This window comes from Nothoprocta perdicaria, unplaced genomic scaffold (assembly GCF_003342845.1).
Source record: "Nothoprocta perdicaria isolate Ctin4 unplaced genomic scaffold, notPer1 scaffold_96, whole genome shotgun sequence".
Lineage (NCBI taxonomy): Eukaryota > Metazoa > Chordata > Aves > Tinamiformes > Tinamidae > Nothoprocta > Nothoprocta perdicaria.
The window spans coordinates 376758-394346 of NW_020456265.1; the positions used below are offsets into that span (position 1 = coordinate 376758).

At 41.0% G+C, this 17589-nt stretch overlaps 1 protein-coding gene across 1 annotated transcript in view; it reads left to right on the top strand.

Annotated features, from left to right (window-relative positions):
* CHAF1B (chromatin assembly factor 1 subunit B) overlaps positions 1 to 15005 on the top strand; it is a 16955-nt gene extending 1950 nt beyond the window's left edge. The window contains exons 2-13 of the mRNA XM_026053051.1: positions 686 to 818; positions 1513 to 1630; positions 2811 to 2914; positions 4018 to 4114; positions 6422 to 6506; positions 7331 to 7424; positions 8181 to 8250; positions 8481 to 8572; positions 9658 to 9820; positions 10985 to 11407; positions 12812 to 12903; positions 13416 to 15005. Coding sequence (XP_025908836.1) covers positions 686 to 818; positions 1513 to 1630; positions 2811 to 2914; positions 4018 to 4114; positions 6422 to 6506; positions 7331 to 7424; positions 8181 to 8250; positions 8481 to 8572; positions 9658 to 9820; positions 10985 to 11407; positions 12812 to 12903; positions 13416 to 13534 — 1590 coding nt within the window. The 3' untranslated portion in view covers positions 13535 to 15005. The remainder of the gene's footprint in view (positions 1 to 685; positions 819 to 1512; positions 1631 to 2810; positions 2915 to 4017; positions 4115 to 6421; positions 6507 to 7330; positions 7425 to 8180; positions 8251 to 8480; positions 8573 to 9657; positions 9821 to 10984; positions 11408 to 12811; positions 12904 to 13415) is intronic.
* Positions 15006 to 17589: the final 2584 nt, after the last annotated feature.

Consider the following 17589-nt stretch of genomic DNA (forward strand, 5'->3'; position numbering starts at 1 on the left):
AAAAGCTGGAAAAATACAGAGGCCTTTAACCAAGAGGCCTGCTCCACTGCTTGGTAGTTCCCTCTGTTATTTTCGGAGCTGAGTTACGTGCAAGAGCAACTCTGACCTGTTGAAATGTTATGGCTATGATCAATGGAAAACTGGAATTATTCTTAATATTTTATATCCTATATTTCATGCTAAAACCCTGTCAAAATCCTTTGACCTTCAAAATATGCTGYAAAACTCTTTGTCTTGGATCAGGTTTCTAAAAAGAGCTAATATATATATATATTTTTTTTTCTGGTATAGAGAGCACAGTATTTCAGATTGTTACTACTTGTGGTTAGCCAGTTTGTTGACAACATGTTATTCTGTAATTCTGAATTGCTGTGTTTATACGTGCTAGTCAAATGAAATGAAAGCAATGAAGGCAGATAGAGCAATGCTATGTGTGCRTATTTTTATTTATTGGAAATGTTCAGTAATATGTTCCATGAGAACCAAAGAAATATTGCCATGTAGTTACAATTACAGCTTGTAGAGAAGAAACTTCTGGTGCCACTGCAACTTTATTTCGGATGGTTTTGGATAAGTTCAAAGTGACTGCTGCAAGAATATATTTGTGAATAACTAAATCAGGGCATATATTATATATCAGCTTATCTTCCATTTCTGAAAACGATCTGTAAACTTTTGTGACTAGATATGGAAAGTGGAAAAAGGACCAGATGGCAAAGCAATTGTGGAATTCCTGTCCAATCTGGCCCGCCACACCAAGGCAGTAAACGTTGTGCGCTTCTCTCCCAGCGGGGAGATCCTGGCCTCCGGGGGAGATGGTGAGTGAATAACACCTAATGAAACTCTTATAGAGAAGCTGCTATACCCGTGGATCCAGTGGGGAAAAATAAGCATGGGGACTTCATACCTCCCTCACATATACCCCATTCTGTAGTTGTGCATGTGCTCCAGTTGCCATTAGTAAATGCATGTCATGCAATTGCTGGATAACTTACTCTCACTGACTGTGTGTCTGAAAGGCTCTCTTTTCCTTGAAATGAAAGAACTACTGTCCTGATTTCCCACATGGGAGGATTGAGCTAGTGTCGTACTGGAAGGCTATCTAACAGTTTGTAAACTTAGGCCTCTTTCTTGAATGCTCCAGGGGTTTCTTCAGTCCTGATAAGGGCAGCTTTAGGTAGGGACGTGCTTCGTGAGGTGGAGTTGGGTCTTACCTGTCTCAGTGGAAATTTTTCACAAGCCCAAAGAGAAATATGTCCAGCTCAAATCAAAAAGCAGGTTGAAAGCTAAGTGGCTCTCTTCTGGTACCACTCTTTATTAGATGACCTCAATATGAAAAATAAGACATGAACCTAAAATCAATAGCTCACACTGGAAAAGTGGTCCATGATCTATTGCTCCCTGTTCACTACTTTTGATGTGTTTTATGCAAGGTAATCTTAATATTAATTGTAAATGTAATGCATTAACAAAGCACCAGGAAAGAAATGCTTCATGTTATTTTTTCTGCAGATGCTGTAATTTTATTGTGGAAGCTGAATGATAGCAAAGAACTGGAACCATTAGTTTTTCAAGATGAAGATGAAGCTCAGCTTAACAAGGAGAACTGGACAGTTGTTAAAACTTTAAGGTAACTTCAACTTTTATGAGTCTGACATTTGTTTTGATTCACAGTGCCTTTTATTACCTTGTGTGGGCTTCCCTTCAGTGTATGGAGAAATTCATTSCTCTGAAAAGTTTACTTTTTCCAGTATTCATCCTTCTATTATCTTTAACTTTTTTCATGCAGTARTAGCTGTGTGTAACTTCTGTGTTCAGGCATTTGTGCAAGATAGCTGATATGCTCTGAAATTCTTTCCTGAGTTTAGGAAACTTGCATTTAAAGCTTTGCACAGATATATGTAAAATATATATGAAGTTTTACTTACTGGTTTTATAGTATAGAATAGCATATAATAAGTTAGGCATACTGATAAGTATTAAAGTAAAAAAACTATCAGTAGATGAAATGATTTATGAAWTTTTTCCAGACAGTAGCTGTGAAGCTAAGCCCCTTCCCTTTTCCTTTCCCCCAACTAGTCTTGCTGCGATTGAAAATACACTATGTTATACAGCTTTTGTTTCAAGCTGTACGGTGATAAAATGCACACACCATTCCTGATAAAATTAAGTAAGTGTCAGTGGGAGTTCATAGTGACTAAGGCATCCAACTGCTGCTGGCAGTTGGAATTCAGTTGTCTGCAGGTCTTGCTCTCAGCAGAAGGTTGCAAGAGATGAGTGGGTTTGGAAGCTGATGGGCGTTTTTTTGGTGGACACTCACTCTGTGTGTTGATATTTTTTATGAAGCTCATAAATACGCAGGAAAGGTTTCTTGAAAAGCTTTCTGTTAATTTGGTGGTGCAGTCTTCTATGTCCTGTCTTGTAGCAAGCRTGAAAATGTTCTCTTGAAGATCTTCAGAAGTAAATTCATAAACTACTTCAAATGCATAGTTTTCATTGTGAAAAATGAAGTGTTTAAAAGGCAGTGATGTTAGGGTAGAAGCAGGATGTACTTTTCTGTTCTGCTCCCTTCTGAATACAGAAGTTTTTCTCTGTGTGKGGGTTTTTTCTTGATTTGATTGTTTGTTTGCTTGTTTCTTGAAAGAGAGAAAAAAAGAAACTGAGAAATGCCATTTTGTTTTTCTTTTATAATACCTGATTTTTATCTCTGTGATTTTTTTTTAACCTAAAAGTATACAGAGTTCTTGTATTTACACATGTAGCGGTTCATTTTATAATTAATAATTACTTTCTTTTGTGCTGGCTTCTAGAGGTCACTTAGAAGATGTATACGATATTTGTTGGACCTCAGATGGAAATTACATGGCATCRGCCTCTGTAGATAACACTGCTATAATGTGGGATGTCAATAAAGGTAAATACCAAGTGTAAGTTTATCATCTGTGAGTTCAGTCTTGCTGCAAGTATCTCTTAACTATTTTTGATAAGTGCCACCTTTTGACTACTGAACAATCCACTTGATTGCCAGACTTCTGGGATTGTGATGCAGATACYCAGGCACACAAACATAACCACAAGCTGGTAAAATTTGCATGTAAGTAATCTCTTCAACTCAGAGTACTCAGAAAACTAGTATTTGAGCTTTTTTTTTTTTTTCCCTCCCCAAGCTGCCACACAAGCAAGTTGTATGTTATTCCTGCTTCCCCTTCCACCCCCCAAAACCCGACACTTTACTGATACCAGGTAGCTACCTGTGTGTTAAGTGGAAAGCTAGATAGGATACAGGCCTCATTTTGCAAGGTGAGACAGTTTTGGAACTGCATACAGCAAAGTGCTTGTATTCATGCTAACTTGTGATCAGTGGGATAGCTCATGTCCTCCAAGGAAAGCCCAGCTAGAAAAGCTTTGATGGACCAGTGCAGAGCAGTCAGTAAATGGAAGAGCCCAGTAAATGGACGAGCATGAGCACAGTAAATGGAAGAGCATGAGGTAGTTTGCTCCGGAATTATTTCTGAAAACTGTCCTTGTGTAAGTCATCACCTGGGATGTGTGGAGTGTGTTCTGCTCGACAAGAGTGACTGAGTTCCTAGAAGCACAGACACAGAGCCCGGCTATCTAGCCCCAGCTGAAAGTTCTGCTTTAATGCTGGAACTTCTGGCTCTGTATCCAGCCAAATCCAGTTAGTGTTTGAGCAGTACTCTATACCTGTAGACCTTGGTTTTGAAATATACTCATTTATTTTTTTTAACACTTACATCATCATCATTTTAACACCTCAGGTTGTTTATCTAAGTTCTAGGGAACAAGCCATTTTCAAATTTACCATGTTTGTGGTGATTCTAGAAATAAAACAAYTATTTCAATCACTGCTGTCAGGTGCCACCACATTATCAAGTTGTATGTTTCAAACAATGCTTTATGTGCTTCTGAAGTACTTTACCTCTTTTTTATTTCTGAAAACAAAAATTGTTWTAGAACACATTGAATTTAATATCTGAAAACTGTTTGTAATTTCAGGACAAAAGGTTTCAATATTAAATGAACACAAGAGTTATGTCCAAGGAATAACCTGGGATCCTCTGGGCCAGTACATYGCAACCCTGAGTTGTGATAGGTGAGCTGCTGGTCTGTGTTTTGTCTTTGTGCTCTTTCTTGAGGCTGAGTTAAGGAAAAGTGCATGGAGTTAATGGGGTTTTTCTTTTAATTGTATTCAAATTGTTCTGTAAAAGAGCTGGTGTAAAAAGTGAAATATTAATCTAGTTAATCTTACGGTAAATGATTGAATGTCTCTCTAAGCAAGAAATAAGTTTATGCAACTTTTTGCATAATTTTTTTCCAGGAAAAGAGTTTGCATGGCATTGGTCATGAGAGATGTAAAACTTATCTTAACAGARTGCTGTATCAACTGATTACTAGTGAGCTGATAAATTCATCCTTTTTGATATATTTTGCAGAAAGAAAGAAAACAGCTTAAAAATAGTGAAGATGTGTGTGATGGGTTTTTTTTGTTGTTGTTTTGGTTTGGGGTTTTTTTTTTTTTTCTTTTTTCCCTCCCATTGATTTCTTCTTTCTGCCCTCTTGGTCCTTCCATCCCCAGCAAGTTTATAAGTGAAGTCATTGGGAAAGCAAACACACACACTTCATAAACTTGGCCCTTGTCAGAACTTTGCAGTTGAGCTTAAACTGTTTAGGGCATGTATGCTGCTCTGAAGGGGTTCACAGCTGACTAAGAAATGCCTGTCATCTGGCACCCTTTGCAGAGAAAATTACTCCAATAGTGGAAAAATAATTTTGATTTAAGATTGCAGTAGGCTCAGAAGAAGGGTAAGTAAATGGTGGCTGGGTCATTATGAACCTCTATTTTCAGTTAATAGGTTATGTGTAATTTGTGTGCTTTTATTAAAGTAAGCAGTAATGAAACACAAATGATGGAGAGATGTACAGGTTTTTCTTGGAGTGAAGTTACGAGCTAGGGTACAGCTGAATATGAGGAGGGGGAGGCTTCTCACCCCCCCACATCTTGCAGGCTCTTTTCTGCAAGATTAGCGGGTAGCAGAGGCTCAACAGGCATCCTGCAAGAGTTAGGACCAGTGTCAGGAGTGGACACTCAACAGCATGGGGGCATTTGGCAGGTCAACTCGGATGTGGCTTCATCTAGAGTGCCTGCATTCCCCTGAAAGCCTCCAACTGCCAGCAGTTTGCCACAGCTTCAGTTTCTACTTTCCTCCTCCTAGCTCTGTCCAGGACTCCGTGTGGAGCTGTTTCAGCATATTAAATCAGCAGAAAGCCCTGTTTTTTTGTGTTARGTTAGTTCTCTCCCAACCTAGCAAACCAGCATATTTGGTAAAGGATTTGATGAGTTTAAGAGCTGGTGGAAAGGAGGGGATAGTGGTACAACTGGTTAGACTGGCCTAGGCTGCTTGCTGGTGAAGTCAGGAGAGTTCAAGCCTTGTCTACTGAATTATATTCCAGCTTTTACTTATTACAAAGGAAACTGCCTCCATGAAGCTTAGAAGTGCAGTTAATTGTCTCTGGGGCATGTTCACACCCTGTAGGAACAGATCTAACCACCGGATCTGGCTCCCACTTAGGAATGCCCTGGCTATTCACTGCCCTTWAATTCCTTTGTTCATAGAATCATGGAATGCTTAAGGTTGGAAGGGACCTCAGAGGTCATCCAGTCCAACCCCCCTGCACACGCAGGGTCACCYAGAGCACGTGGCACAGGGCTGTGTCCAAGCGGGTTTTGAATATCTCTAGAGAAGGAGACTCCACAACCTCYCTGGGCAGCCTGTGCCAGGGCTCTGGCACCCTCACTGTCAAAAAGTGTTTTCTCAAGTTCCTGTGGAACTTTTGGTGCCTCAGCTTGTGGCCGTTTCCTCTAGTCCTATCGCTGCCACCACCTTGAAAAGAGGCCGCCCCCTCCTCCTCACTGCCTCCCTTGAGGTATTTATACACGCTGATCAGGTCCCCCCTCAGCCTCCTCTTCTCCAGGCTGAACAGGCCCAGCTCCCTCAGCCTTTGCTCACAGGGCAGATGTTCCAGGCCCCTGATCATCCTCGYAGCCCTGCGCTGGACTCTCTCCAGCAGCTCCACATCCCTCTTGTACTGGGGAGCCCAGAATAGAATCGTAGAATGCCTAAGGTTGGAAAAGGTGAAATGTGAAGTGAATCCTTCAGGAATGTGTACACTGGTCCTTCACAAACCTTTCTGAGGCAAATCGTTAGCAGTGATCTGTAGATTATCAGGCATAAGGGCATGTCCTCCCTGGTGGTCTTGGCTGAACAGAGAAAGTAAGCATGTGATTGTCRTTTATATGTGGCAGTCACAACTGCCAAGAGAGATGGTGCAGCTCTGTGTGAGCCTTGGGGTGAAAGCAAGCAATGTATTTATAGCTCAAACTGTGCTCTCCATCACGTAGGGTCCTGCGTGTGTACAACTCGCAAACCAAACGCGTAGCGTTCAACGTCACCAAGATGCCTTCTGGGGCAGGAGTTGAAGGAGAGGTACGTTGTTCTGCTCCTCGTGCTACTGGGTAATGTGCTGGGTGCTCTTCTATGAGAACTGCTCTACTCTGTGAAATTGCGGGGCAAATATTTTCAGTTCAAGTACTCTGTGTCGAGTAGTTTTATGTTTGTCTCTGTCTCATCTCTGCGCTTTTGTAAAGAGACCTTCACTTCAGGTTTTGTCTAGCGTTCAACAAAGAACAGCCAACTGCTGTTGATTTCTTACAAGTTCATCTGGGGAAAAAAAATCTGACTTTGATTATATTGTTTTTTTTTTTAAAAAAAATTAAGTGTGCAAATTAGGGTTTTTTTTTTAATGAAAAGCCTTTAAACGTATCTGTCAGGTAGTAGCTGTGAGATTGTCTCTGAATTTGATACAGCACTTACTATTGCATTAATGTTTTAATGAGCAGGATGAAATCTTCAAAAAGGTAGTTTAACTTTTAGGAAAATAAAAATTAAAAAAAAAATAATTAAAAAAATTAAAAATACTCGAGGAACAAGCTTTTAAACTGACTGTTGAATAATGTTCTTTAGGTTATTACAACTTTTTCATTACTGCCTTAATGTGACTGCCCTTGAAGTATTTTGATTAGTCACTGAAGAGGGATCAAGGGCTGTTTTCCTTAGCTGGGTCTATTTTCCYTAGCTGTACAAAATTTATAGCTCCGAGAAAAAGTGAGTTTGAAGGGGTCATGGCTTTTAACATACTTATCTTTTACTTTAAAAGTTCTGTCAGGCAGGATTGTGCAACCAGATGATTTTTCTCACTTGAATTCCACCTGTTCCTGGCACTTCTCTCTCTCACATTTTCACCGTTACAGGCCAGGAGCTATCGGATGTTTCATGACGACAGCATGAAGTCATTTTTCCGCAGACTGAGTTTTACTCCTGATGGCTCCTCCTTGCTCGCCCCAGGTAGGTGAAAAGGACATGTGCTCTAACTTGCCTTTAGTCTCTTGCAGCCTCCTTTRAGTGCATCCTGATTTGAAAGGTGGAGGTGAGGTGCTTAGGGACATGATTTAGCAGGCACYGTGTTGAAGGGCTTACAATTGGACTTGATGATCTTGAAGGTCTTTTCCAACCATAATGATTCTGTGATTTGCTTTCAGATCTGCTAAAGGGCTCCTGTTCATATGCATCATGCCATTCAGTCTGTCAGTTACCATGTTCTTTCTGAGAAAAAGAAGGACTCCACAATCCCCTTTCATTAACAGTCCAGAACCTCAGCTTTCTTCTGTGATAAAAATTGCCTATGGCATTTTTCTCAACAGAAACATATATAAAAYGCAATAATGTAGCTCTGTTAGAATTGGAGAATAATGAGTGGTTTCTTTTGACTTGTCTCTCTTCATTTGTATCCTTGCTCTGAAAAAGTTCTGCAGTCCTAGTAAAAATAACATTGCAAGGAGGGGATCAGTTTGCTCATATAAGCACTGCTTTTATAGGTGTCTGACAACATCAAAAAAAAAAGTTTTGAGGGGGAAATCTGTAAGGGGAAACACAAACAGCACTAAATAAATATTTGGGATGCCTTTTTGTGTTTAGATCACACAACTGTTGCCCAAGTAATGCAAGACTTAATTCCCAAGAAATAAAATACTTATGAACRTGAAATGTATCCTTGGTACTTTTTTGAATTGATGAGTAATGTTGTAACCTTTATTTTCTCAGCTGGCTGTGTTGAATCAGGAGAAAATGTGACAAACACCACATATGTTTTCTCCAGAAACAATCTCAAAAGGTAAAGTTAAATAAGATCAAAATACCTTCTTATTAAAAAATAATATATGTTTGTATATATATAACATTCATATATATCTATATAAAATTTTTATATAAAATATATTTTATAAATATATATATAAAATTATATATATATAATATAGATATGTAAATTTTGTTTGTTTTATATATATATATATGTATTTAAAAAATCAAATGTTCTCTGAAATACTATTTCTTTCATAAAAGGCCCATGGGTCACCTGCCCTGCCCAGGAAAGGCAACTCTTGCTGTTCGGTGCTGCCCTGTGTACTTTGAGTTGAGACGTGCCCTTAATAAAGGTACTGTAAATCCTCCAAGGGATCTACTTTTACAGCAAATATGTGAAAAGGACAATCTGTCTGTTTAGTTGCAGGTCATACTATTTTACACCCTAGCCAAGTGTTGCACCACGTCTTGGAAACTTTCCCAATTTTAAGGCCCTGAATTCAGCTTAACAGTCTTATGAGTAATTTTTGGTATAGAAGATAAATGTTCTTGTTTGGCTTTCTAGGCTACAGACAACAAAATATTCTGTGTGAATAAAATAAAATAACTTAGCTTTGCATTAAGGGAACAACCTAGTAAATTTTTTCTTCTCGATTCAGCTACTCACATTACAGAAGCACCACAGAGCTGGTGTAGTTTACAACAACCATTGGTGTTTATTCAAGGAGGCCAGACTGGTGTTACTGGCCGGAGCAGGAGTTCTGGGGAGGGAAGGATTGTTTGAAGATGTGTGAGAGCTTTCCTGGAGACTGAAATCCAGCCTTATTGTGAGCCCAGTGGGGACAAGAGTTTGTATATGTGTTTTTTGAACAAGACTGATCTTAACTCTGATGCAAAGACAGAACTTTGCTCATTCCCAGATGAGTGAAGTGAAGGCTCTTCTTTAGAGGACAATTGGTGGTATTCCTTAAAGGGTATAGAAATTCAATTCTATTGATGTTCTATATTTATATCATAAATTGTAGGTCTCTTGCCATGTTGTGTTGCAAGATAAGGAGATGAGGGTCTGTTACAGGTCTCTAGCTCCTCTGAATGGGGTGTTTGGATTCTGTATCACATCACCAGAAAAGTGAAAATCTTTGATAGTCTAGAAATTTGYGGTACCTTATACTAGCACTATGTGTGTATCGTCTGTAATCATTGTGGAAGTGAATCGACTCTGTATAGTAGTAATGGCTGAAAGCAGCTGGCTAGCAGTTAGCTTCTGATAGAACTTGGAAAAAAAAGATTAACTAGTAGCTCAGATACCACAAAAATGAGTTAAAAACTACTGTTTTGAATAGATCATGCATAATATAATGTAGCAGTGTAAATTTATGATGACTTTGATTTAAAGTATATCAAGAGGGAATCATCAGCCTGTTTTGTTTCTTTCTAGATGAAATCAGTCAGAAATCAGCCCCTGCTCTATTTAACCTACCCTATCGATTGGTGTTTGCTGTTGCTTCAGAAGATTCTGTGCTTTTTTATGATACCCAGCAGCCGTTTCCGTTTGGTTATGTTTCAAACATACATTACCACACCCTGAGTGACATTTCATGGTAGGTAGCTGCTAGATCCTTAAGATTCATGAAGGATTTGCTGCTGAGGAGGGGAACGTCCTCTTTACATGTTGAAGCTCTGCTCTTATGTCTTGCTTTCTTTTTYGGTTTCATTAATGACACACATTCGGTCACTATCATCACAGTGTCTAAACAGCAGGCCCCTTCTTGTTGCCGTTGTGGGAAAATTGCAGGAGTTTTGTCAGCTGGGGAATGAAGGTCCAAGGGCCCTAAGGGCAAGCAGCCCTTATACCCAAATAACTGGGTTATTTGTATGAAAACCAGTACAGTACTTGGTGCCCATGAGAAGTACTTATGTCCAGGTTGTSCTACTGTAATAAAGTTACCTGGAAGTTTTGAAGGTCACCCATTTAAGTTCAGGCACCTGTATCATGGCCAGTTCCTGCTTTATCTGCACAACTGTGCTTGGTCCTTGTACCTGAGACTAAGTGGTCAGTGTGGTCTGAAGAGGGCAGTCTGACATGGAGCTCAAGATCAGCCCCGAGTCCTGCAGTCAGGGTACGATTCCTCCCCTGGACTGCGCTGGCTCCCTCAAGCCTTCCTAGCTGATTAAGATCCAGTTACCTGAGCTGAGCACTGTGTGGAGGCCTCTGTCTCAGAGGTTGTAACTGATGCACAAATATGTTGAAGGCTGTTGTGTATCAGGAGGAGGGGAGCAGAAGAAGATAGAAAGTCATCTGTTCTCAATCAGTGATGACTGTTCCTTGGTGAAGTGAGCAGCAAGGGGCCCATCACGTAAGCACCACAGTGACTGCCTCTGCTCAGCGCAAGGAGCACAGCCAAAGAGCTTGAACTGCCCTGCTGGGTCTGAATGAGCAGAGTTCAGCACTATTTCAGAAACCAATTAAAGATTTATGTGCCTGCAATTGAACCCTGCTTTGTGCTAGCTCACATGTGTGCAGGTGTTGGCAGCAGCAGGTTATGGCTGATCTCAGTCAAGGCCAGAGAGTAAATCAGGCGCAGAGATCAGACCTGAGTGTCTTTTCATTTGAATTGGATGTCTTTCAGCTGCCTGAGTCTTATTTAGGCTCAGTTGGGAAGGGAGGAGGAAAAGACAAGCAGAGCTTGTGTTTAGAAATAGCTGGGAGGGTGGAAGAGAGCAATTCTCACCTTTCCTCTGAATGGAAAACAAAATCTCCACAGGTCCAGCGATGGAGCCTTCCTTGCTATTTCTTCCACGGATGGATACTGTTCATTTGTTACCTTCGAGAAGGATGAACTGGGAATACCACTGAAGGAGAAGCCGCAGCTGAGTGTCAGGACCTCCAGCACAACAGAGAAGAAAGTAAAGAAGAGCCAGTCACACAAAGCCATTTCCCCAGGCTCCAGGCTGACAGAGGGGACTGCTCCTGGCAGGACCACTGATGCCAGCACTCCCACTCTCCAAACTAGAACACCCACAGCTGCCAGTAAGGACTTGCCTTCCACACCTGTTGGCATAAAAAACGTTCCAGCTTCATCCTCAGACGAGAGGAAAAGCAGCCAGCCAGGCAGCCAGAGTACTAAAGGAAACCAGCCCAGGAGGATTACTCTCAACACTTTACAAGCGTGGAGCAAGACGCCAAGGTGAGATTTATATTGCCGTTTGCAGTCATAAATATGAAGGCCAAGACAAGCTGTACTTGTGCTACGTTTAAAGGCTTGAGGCTTGAACATAACTTCGCTGCCTTGTGTCTTGGTGGTAGCTGTCTTGAGATGGAACTTTGTACTCTAGTTGTACTACAGCTGGAAGGTCAAAATGTTTCCTGAAAGTGCAACTCCTGTAGTCCTGTCTAAAATGGGAGGCAGAAACACAGGTATCTTGACCTTTATGCCTTGTGCTCAGGGTAGCAACAGGCATCTACCTTGAGGCTACCTTTTCTGAACAAGGTGGTGCCTGTAGACAACTTCAGCTGTGTCCATTCTGAAGTGAAGTGTTCAGGGCTGCACTGCTGCTTAATAAAAAGGGGTTAGGGGATTGCCTAAGGTGAAGATCTAGATGTTTTTAGAAACATCTAGACCTTCTATATGTTGGCAGTCATCCACGCATTGGCAGTGTGTAATCTATATATTGGCAGTCACACAACCTGCAATATAAGATCCTGAGCTAGTGTGCAATAGTGAGGAGACAGCCATGCAATTGCAGACCCATATGTAACCTTTTCAACAAAACAGGTTGTTCTGTAATGGAAGGAGTTTATTTGACTTTCTTGCAGGAATATATTAGTTAGTAGGTGGCTAGGGAAGAAGTGGTGAACAAGGAGGAGGGTACTGGATCTTATCAGCAACTATGAGAAAAAATTCTTGGGAGAAGATAGTTATATTTTTTTTTCTGCATACCTGTTTCATCTGTCCCCAATCTAGCAGGTCCAAAGGTGGAGCTAGTTGAAGGTGATGGTCAGTTGAGGAAAGGAGGAGACTGATGSAACTAACTCATTTTTTGTTGTTTTTTTTCTGAGAGCATGCAGCAGGGAGAGCAGCCACCCCCTTGTGAGACAGGCACAGAGAGACAGACAGAGAATCCCATGAAGGCAGAAGAGAACAAACTTTTAACACGAGCTAAGGTGACTCTCTGCCACCCTTGCAAACTCCAAACAGGAGTGCAGGGCCAGCAGAGGGGAGCAGCAGGCTCTTCCCGTGGCGCTGGAAGCCCTCCTAGGTGCCAGGAAGCAGGGTGAAAGCCTTGTCCCTGCAGCCAGTCTTAACTTTCAGAAAGTTTGACCCATGTTATATGCTCAGAAAGTGAGTATCAGGAGTGGTGTTTTGCGTACCATGTATGTAAAAAGACTTGCTAGTGAGAAAGAGGAGTAGTATATTTAAAGCACTTCAAAAATACCCTATCCAAATTGTAGCAAGAGGAAATAAATGCATAGTAAAACTACATTTAAGTTTAAATGATTGTAAACTAAAGAAATAAAATATTTTGAATGTAGTGTCTTTAAAACACTTGAACTGTTTCTGTTCTTTTTTTGTTTGTGTGTTTGTTTTTAGGAGAATAAACTTGATTCCAGTGAAGACAGATACTCCAGCCTCGAAACACACAGATATCGTTTCAATACCTCCGTCCTTGGAACAGGAACATGGTAATCCTGTGTGGTCATTAGAGGCAGCAAAGATTTTAAACAATCTTTATTCATTTATTTTTAGCCTTCTRGTATAATCTGATATAATCAAATTTTAATGTAATCTGATAAATACAAAGTTCCTGAATCAAGCACAAACCCTGGATGCAAAGCTTCCCCTCCTCTGGCTGTGTATGGATGGTCCCCTGAGCAATGTGCTGTGTGATGCTGTTCTCACTGTGCTGCTTGCCTGCAGCTCCCTGTGTGACGACATGTCAGTACAGTTTTACATGAATGGATGTGTTAGCTGTCAGCTGAAACATTAAAAATATAAATTAGCTTGGAGGCAATGTCTTCTAGGTCATGCAAGCAGCTTTTAAAGGCAGTAGTTTTTTGCAGCATGCTGTTGTGCCAGATGACAAACTTTCTCAAACCATTTTTTGTGAATTCTTTGTGAATTTTTGCAAACATTTCCTTTTTTTTTTAATCTGTCTTGATTTAACTTAAATAGTTTTCATATCTGCCTGTTTCAGAGAGGCCTTTGCCATCTGATGACATTCTTCCCCCCGCATCTAAACGCCCTAGAACTGAAGAAATGCCTCTTTCTTCATCTCCGGAAGATCAAATGTGCTGCGACTCAAACAAAAGCTAAACTTCTAGTAAACTCTTTACAATTTGAAGGCACAGCAGCCATATGTGAGAATGCATTTCTTCTTGCAAATGTTAAATCYTCAATTCCTGATGGAAGTACCATGCGCATATTTGACAGAGAGCTGAGAAGTAAGAAGCTAGCAGTGGAAGACAAAGGCTTCAGGAATGGAGCTTTGCAGATGAGAAGACAGTCAGAAAGTGACTTTAAGGGCAGCTCTACTTTTTGAAGACGGCATTGTTTTTCAAGAAATGCCACAGTTTGAGGAAATAGGAGGATCCTGGGCATTGAAAAGGTCCACAGTAACAGAAGCATCTCCATCAAAGTCACTAAATTAGTATTTTTAAACATTATGTCTTCCTGGAGCCTGTCTGGCAAAAGATTAGATTTTTTCCTAAAGACTTGAATGCGTTCATAATGATTTCTTGTGGTTTAAGACCAAAAAAAAAYAAAAACAAAAACTTTCTTTCTGGCAGCTTGGCTTGTACATTTAGCAATGTGCAAAATTATTCATGCCCTCCAGTACATGTGGAGTGAAAGCTGATGTTCACATGCTCTGAACGCAGCAGATGCACTATCACTATTATGASTGAAATAGAAATCAAAGCATAACTGCAAGAAATAGGGAAGCAAAATGGAGAGACACCTTTGAAGACTTTTTACAAGTATTAAGCAGTGGAAAACAACTCTTAATTGTTCAGTCTCCTTTAAAGAAAAAGCAGACMTGAATTATTTTTGAGGCAGCAAAAGCTGACTGTGTACATGTGAAATACTGATTTTCTTTTGTCCGAATCTAATTYCCTTAGTCAATAAAATATAATACAAAACCAATGTATTTTACACTTTTAGGAGGTCATATGTTTTATTGTTTAATGTTTCCTATGTAATTAAACTGAATCTTGCAGCTTGAAAACAACGTGACCAAAATGTTTGAAAACTCCATTTAACTTTTTATGGTACGTGGGCTGTGTGTGACTCCAAAAGTCACAGTCAAAAGTGGAGTGTGTAGCCATAGTGTTCTGAAATTGTTCAATTCTTTTTTTTTTCTACCATCATGTACTTATTTTTCAAACATTAGGGTGGCTGTTGAAAGATAAATAGTTGATCTTTTTACTGATGGCATGAATAAGTTTTAAATGGCATTTTCTGTTGTGATGAAGCATACACCTCCCTCGTACATTTCCATCCATTTCCAATTTGAAGTTGTAAAGTATGCAGGAGAGAAAAGTTGCAGTTCACTATCTTCCGTTCTTCTATACACCTGGTTATTTTAAATATGTGCAGCTTTATTATTTTTCTGACAGTTTCTAAGAATTTGGGTTGATACTTTAGAAAAAGGGAAATAAAAACGTTTAGGGTAAAAATTGTAAAAAAATTTCACAAGGACAAGTATTAACAATTAGCTGTGTTAGAAACACAGTATCAAATTTGAGCAAAAAATAAAGAATTATAGGAAACTAATAACATCTTTCTTTTAAGCCATTGAGAGAAGGATGGAGCTGGACTTTGTCGGATTTACCAAAACAGGGGTTTCTTATAGTGAAAACTATAAAGAATTTATTGCCAAACAAAGTCACATGTAAAATCTCTTTTAAAAAATTGTAGAGATATCTGAAGTGATAGCTAATACAGGTAGTTGTAGCAGTACTGGTCAGGCTCTTTTACTTTATGTCCAGCTTGATATTGAAGCTACTGATATAAAAGCTACTGATATTTCCTATTTCTGTGGGTTGTCTGGTTTTGTGCCTTGCAAATGATCCTTTGATTTCTAAATTCTAAATAATGATTGCAAATATTATCCTGATGTTTAGATTTTTTTTTTCTTTTGCTYAGGTTGAGGATCATTTCCAGTCCCTCTGCTCATACTATCCAACACTGTCCTGCAGCAGGTGGAGGAGGGAATTGAAAGCTCCTGGAAGAGGCAGCAGTGTCACTGCTCCCTTTGGGAACTGTGGAGCTCTTCATTTGGGGTGTGCAGACCCTGYTCCACTCAAAGAATTCGGCACCACCACATCCCAACATCCTGTAGGCCACGTACCYGGAAAGATCAGTAATCCAGGGGGCAATGTTTTGTGCTTAAATGGATGGAGACTTGGGGGCGCCTTAGCCTGTTTTGCTCTTGCTGCAGCCCTTGAGGTCAATGCCYCTGGCCCATATATCCATATATGTTCTAGTTGGTGCTGGAGAAGCCGCAATTGTGTGGACATCTTCAGGCTCAGGCAGTTATTTTAGTGGTTCAGGAAACCCATCTCTAGGGTCCTCCCCTCMCAGACTTGTGCACAGTTGGTAATGTTTCTGTTTTTCCGAAGGGACAAATGCAGGAATGTACTGGAATACAAATTGCCCTTGCTTTGCTATCTGCCCCAGCTTCAGGTTAGGATGAGCTTCCACAAGGTTTCCAAGGAGCTGTATGTCATGAGGAGGAGATTAACAAGAAAAAAAARAGGTCAAAATGACCCACGGCCTCTTGTTCTGCCATTGTCTCTAGTCAAAGGCCTCGCTCGCTGACCCGCAGAGCCATCGCTTGGGAAGAGCACCCCAGTTCCCGCTGAGCTAAAGCACCTCCGGACACCGGGGCCGCCTCCCGGGCCTCCTTCCTCGGGCGGCAGCCGTGTGGGTGCCGCGGGGAGCCCCGCCTGCCCCAACGGCTGCGCGAGGGCCGTTGCTTCTCCGCCGCGGAGCCTCCCGGCCATTGCGGCAGGCCCTGGGAGCTCGCTCGCCTCTGGGCCTTGCAGGCCTTTCCACTTGCCCRTCCTCGGAGGTGCTTCCCGCAGGAGTTCGCTTGGAGTCTAGGCCTGCACGTTGCGCTTAAACYGAGAACTAAACGACCTTCTGGTTGGAGGGATTTGCCATTCGTCTCGCTGAGGCTTCCAATATCTTTCACAGTTGCGGCCTGGAAGGCCCCGTTCTGTGTAATTCCTCACTTTAAACATCTGTAACGTGTAACTGCTTACCCGTGTCAGAAACACAGCTTTCTACTTTGTCGTATGCCTTTATTTTATTTTATTTTATTTTATTTTATTTTATTTTATTTTATTTTATTTTATTTTATTTTATTTTATTTTATTTTATTTTATTTTATTTTGCTTCATTTCATTTCATTTCATTTCATTTCATTTTCCAGTTTGTTGCTGAACGATCCCTTGACGTGAGGCGTGAGGCCTCTGTGTGAAAAGCAAAAGGAACCGGCGCGGTGACCGCTGGATGTCACTGTGCCGCAGGGCTCCCCGCCGCCGCATACCGGGAAGGAAAAGAAAACACAAGCTGTAAATAAACCTCTATAACGAGTGTACATTGCCACCAAGCAGAATTGCTTTYGTTGATCCCACAAGCTTCCTCCTAGAGAAGGTTCATTTTCATATAAAAATGCTTTATAATGTCCTATCAATAGCGGCGCACTGGAAATGCTGTTTACTCTATCACGTCTTAGCTGCCCTCACCGCACTCGAAGGGACATGCCAGGCYGTTTGCCTTCCTCGGTGGCAGGAAAGTGAAGGAGACGGCACCCGGGTGCTGCGGGCACGGAGCGGRGAGCGGCCGTGGAGGGCGGCAGGCGCCAGGGCAGGGAGCAAGGAATCCCCTGCTAGAGCCAACACGCGGCTCCACAGCTGAGGCTTTCTGTCCCGCATGGAAATGYAGCTCTTTGTGACTTTAACTGTACCTCACCACCATACCAGTGCTGCCCTGGCAATAAAATCTCTTTTTTTCTTTAATCTGGGTGAGCTATTGCTAGCTAGAATCACAAGAAGCCTCTGCTCCTAAAGAGAAAGGTGTGCAGATATATCAACTTTAAAACTCCAGTGCCTCCATGAGCCRGTGAACGAACGAGGTTTGGTTCATATGCTTCATATGGCCAATAGCACTAGTGTTTTCAAATAGATTTTGCAGTTTTTAGGCATAAGGGACAGTATTCACAATGTTTTTCCTGGAAAGAGTTTCTGGTGTGTAATGTGTAAATTTTAGATTGACATCACGCTTCCTTAACTTTTGTTACTACTTTTTTCTCCTCTGTCCAGCTGCCTATATTAACACATCCGATAGTTAACACATTTTTTTTT